The following is a 4,231-nucleotide window of genomic DNA, read 5'->3' as shown; positions in this document are numbered from 1 at the left end:
TTTAAATATTTCTGAGCGATCTAAATCGTTACCTGCTTTCGGTGTAATAATAGCGTTTCCGTCTTTAATTGCTACATCGACCGTACTGAGAAAATCGATTCCTAATATCAACTTTTGACTCATAACTGTATTCGGTACTACACGCATTAGAACTACATATAAATTATTGTCAATTGTTAACCGTGCATAGTATTCACCTATTGTTGTATTTGTGCCTCCACCTACACCACTAAATTTCAATTCTCTATCCATTAACCGTGGAGATCCTAACTCTATGTATTGATCAAAACGCATAAGACATATATCGCTACCTGTATCAATCAATGCCTTGATGCAACAATTATTCACTCGAACGTCAATAACGCACTTCTTTTCTTGAATTCTAAATGTGTTTAAACTTTCTTTTACTACGGGATATTTCTTCGGACAATTCGATGCAATGTGTCCTCGCTCTTTGCAATTGTAGCACGTTGGTCCTTCCTTCTTCTTTGGACAACTATCAGCCATATGGTCAAATGATCCACAAATAAAACAACTTCTTGTCTGCTTCGTAGATTTCCACCCTCCTGTATTCCAATTCTTCATGTTGTAAGGTCTTCTAACGAATCTCGTATCACCCGGAATTCGATTCTTTTCCTGCAAGGTCACTCCTTTGAAAGCTTCTAGGATATCTGCCTTCGTTCGTAACCTATTTATCTTAGCTTGGTTTTTAAGATTTGCATCTGGAATACCTTCGATGATATAATCTACAATTTCATCTTCATGAATCGGAACTTTGTTTTTGAGTATCACCTTGTTGTGAACGTACTCACGAAATGACTCATCTTTTCTCCAAACACGCTCTTCAAAAATTTTTCGTAGAATTATACGATTTTTCCGATTACAAAATGTGCTTCTTAAATCGGCTAGCAATTCCTCAATGGGTATTGTGACATAATCTGATTTTGAATAGAACCATTCAAGTGCCTTCTCTTTTAATCTCATGCTGATTAACATACGCACTTGATTATCGTTGAGACTATATGTTGCTCGTAACATTCTCAGCTGTCTTTCCCAATTTTCGTATTCATTCCCATTTCGTATTCACCCATTTCTCCCTTAAAAACATTCAAAAGGTCAGCAACAAGCCTTATATCAACCCTTTCTCTAAAATCTGGATTACTGTAACTTTGTTCTTGCGTTTCAACCAATTGTCGTCGCTCTGTACTAATACTTGCACCGCGAAGACTTCTAACCAATTCTAACTCACGTCGTACGAGTTTCAATTCTTCCTCCAGTAAATGCTTATCATTTCTTCTAACTTCTTCTTCGCAATTATCATTCAAAAATCTCCCTACATCTTCAGCATCAGGAATCTTACTTCTTCACACACAACGCGTGGAGCTGTATTTGTTACGTTCTTCTGAGCCCACGCTTCCGACGGATCAACTTCTCTCAACCGTTGTATTAATTCGGTTTTCGTTCCTGAAGTGCTACATCCTAATTCTTTGCACTTCTCCTTGAGTTCAGCAATCGTAGTGTTATTCTGTGACTTCGACATCTTATAAATCTTTTCAACGAACCGACAAACCAAAAACTGTGTCCAACCTCGATCTTTAATACAGGATTAACCAACGCTGTATAACTTACACGAGGGTGCTACACACTACTTCACACACACGAAAATTGACAAAATATGCCCAACCTCGATCTTTAATACAGACTTAACCAACGCTGTATAACTTACACGAGGATGCTACACACTACTTCGCGCAACACGAAAATACAACACCAGCAATTACAAAAATTACACTCACTCACGGCTTACTTTTTACTCAATCCCGGCTGAGCCCCAAAAATTTGTAGGATGTTTGAATTATAAAAAATAGTGAGGAGTGTGATTATAATCAGAAGTAAAAAATTATTAATATAACAATAACACTTGATTATACCGTAGCTGGACTTACACTGAACTCGGTCCGAACTGAAACGCTTCTCTTTTATACTCTCTTATCGTTCTAGAAACTTCTCGGTCCCTTTCGAATATTCATCTATTTAATTACGAGAAACATCGAGTGGTTTCCATGCGACGAAACATGAAACGAAACATAGGGTGACGCATTACTCACGTGGTATCGCCTAAACAAACGAATGCCGGATAATCTCGAAGAGAAAGTTTCTTTTCTTTATTTCTTATCCATCATATATTATATATTTAAGTTTTAAATCAGGTTGTAAAGCATTGAAAAAGCTTTAAAATGACCATGTAATAACATTTTGGAAATTATTAGTTTTCGAGTTATTAAAGTGTTTGTGTAGAAAGTACTTCTTTTTTTTTAGACTCTCTATGTATTTTAAATACATTTGCTTAACATTATGTTGTTTGGCATTACAAGAGCTTTAAAATAACTATTTTAAAACAATTTAGAATAAGTTACTCTTTAAGAAATTATAGTTTATGTGTAGAGCTTCTTTCTTTTTTTTTTTTTAGAAAACCTATAAGTATTAAATACTTAAGTATAGCATAAGATTGTTAAGAATTTAAAGAACTTTAAAATGACAATAAAAATACATTTTAAAATTTGCTTTTTTTCGAGTAATTTAAGTTTTTGTGTAGATTACTCCTTTTTTTTAAAGAACCCTATATATTTTAAATACTTAAGTTTTAAATCTGGTTATAGAGCATTAAAAAAGCTTTAAAATGGCAATTTTTAAACATGTTAAAATTTGTTAGTCTTTTAGAAATATAAAGTTTATGTGTACAGATCCCTTCCTTTTTCTCGAAAAACCTATAAGTTTTAAATACTTAAGTTTATCATAAAATTTTGGAGCATTTAAAGAGCTTTATAATGAAAATATAAAAAAATTTTAAAATTTGCTTATTTTCGAGTAATAGAAGTTTTATGTACAGATTCCTTATTTATTTTTAAAAAGCCTATATATTGTAAATACTTGAGTTCTGAATCAGGTAGTAGAGCAATAAAAAAGCTTTAAAATGACCATGTTTTTACGTTTTAGAATTTGTTAATTTTTGAGTTCTTAAAGTGCTTGTGTACAAAGTACTTTTTGTTTTTTAGACACTCTATGTATTTTAAATACTTTTGCCTAACATCATGTTGTTGGACATTAAAAGTGCATTAAAATGGCTGTTTTAAAACATGTAAAAATAAGTTAGTCTTTGAGAAATTATAGATTATATGTACAGATTATTTCTTTTTTTAGAAAACCGATAGGTTTTAAATAGTTGAGTTCAGCATAAGATTTTGGAGAACTTAAAGAGCTTTAAATTTATAATATTAATACATTTTAAAAATTGCTCGTATTCGTGTAATTAAAGTTTTTGTGTACAGATTTCTTCTTTATTTTAAAAAACCCTATATATTTTAAATACTTAAATTTTAAATCAGGTTGTAGAGCATTGAAACAGCTTAAAAATGACCATGTAATACCATTTAAGAATTTTTCAGTTTTCGAGTTATTAAAGTTTTCGTGTACAAAGTACTTCTTTTTTTTTAAACACTCTATGTATTTTTAATACTTTTGCTTATCATGTCGGTGGGCATTAAATGAGCGTTAAAATGGCAATTTTTAAACATGTTAAAATTCGTTAGTCTTTCAGAAATATAAAGTTTATGTGTACAGATCCCTTCCTTTTTCTCGAAAAACCTATAAGTTTTAAATACTTAAGTTTAGCATAAAATTTTGGAGCATTTAAAGAGCTTTACAATGAAAATATAAAAACATTTTAAAATTTGCTTATTTTCGAGTAATAGAAGTTTTTTTTACAGATTCCTTATTTATTTTTAAAAAGCCTATATATTGTAAATACTTAAGTTCTGAATCAGGTAGTAGTGCAATAAAAAAGCTTTAAAATGACCATGTTGTTACGTTTTAGAATTTGGTAATTTTTGAGTTCTTAAAGTTTTTGTGTACAAAGTACTTTTTGTTTTTTAGACACTCTATGTATTTTAAATACTTTTGCTTAAAATCATGTCGTTGGGCATTAAATGAGCATTGAAATGGCTGTTTTAAAACATGTAAAAATAAGTTAGTCTTTGAGAAATTATAGATTATATGTACAGATTATTTCTTTTTTTTTTAGAAGACCTATATTTTTTAAATACTTAAGTTTAGCATAAGATTTTAGAGCATTTAAAGAGCTATTAAATAATAATATTAAAACATTTTAAAAATTGCTTGTATTCGAGTAATTAAAGTTTTTGTGTACAGATTCCTTATTAATTATTAAGAA

At 30.4% G+C, this 4,231-nt stretch overlaps 1 protein-coding gene across 1 annotated transcript; it reads right to left on the bottom strand.

Moving 5' to 3' along the window:
* Positions 1 to 1,040: 1,040 nt before the first annotated feature.
* On the bottom strand, positions 1,041 to 1,540 carry LOC122520338. The gene is made up of 2 exons (XM_043640435.1): positions 1,413 to 1,540; positions 1,041 to 1,359 (listed from the first exon to the last, which is right to left on the bottom strand). Exons 1-2 carry the CDS (start codon positions 1,538 to 1,540, stop codon positions 1,041 to 1,043), a joined length of 447 nt encoding a protein of 148 aa, XP_043496370.1.
* Positions 1,541 to 4,231: the final 2,691 nt, after the last annotated feature.

The sequence above is a fragment of the Polistes fuscatus genome, unplaced genomic scaffold (assembly GCF_010416935.1).
Source record: "Polistes fuscatus isolate 324 unplaced genomic scaffold, CU_Pfus_HIC Scaffold30, whole genome shotgun sequence".
NCBI lineage: Eukaryota > Metazoa > Arthropoda > Insecta > Hymenoptera > Vespidae > Polistes > Polistes fuscatus.
Note: the sequence above shows the minus strand (reverse complement) of the source record. Positions and strands in the feature narration are given on the sequence as shown.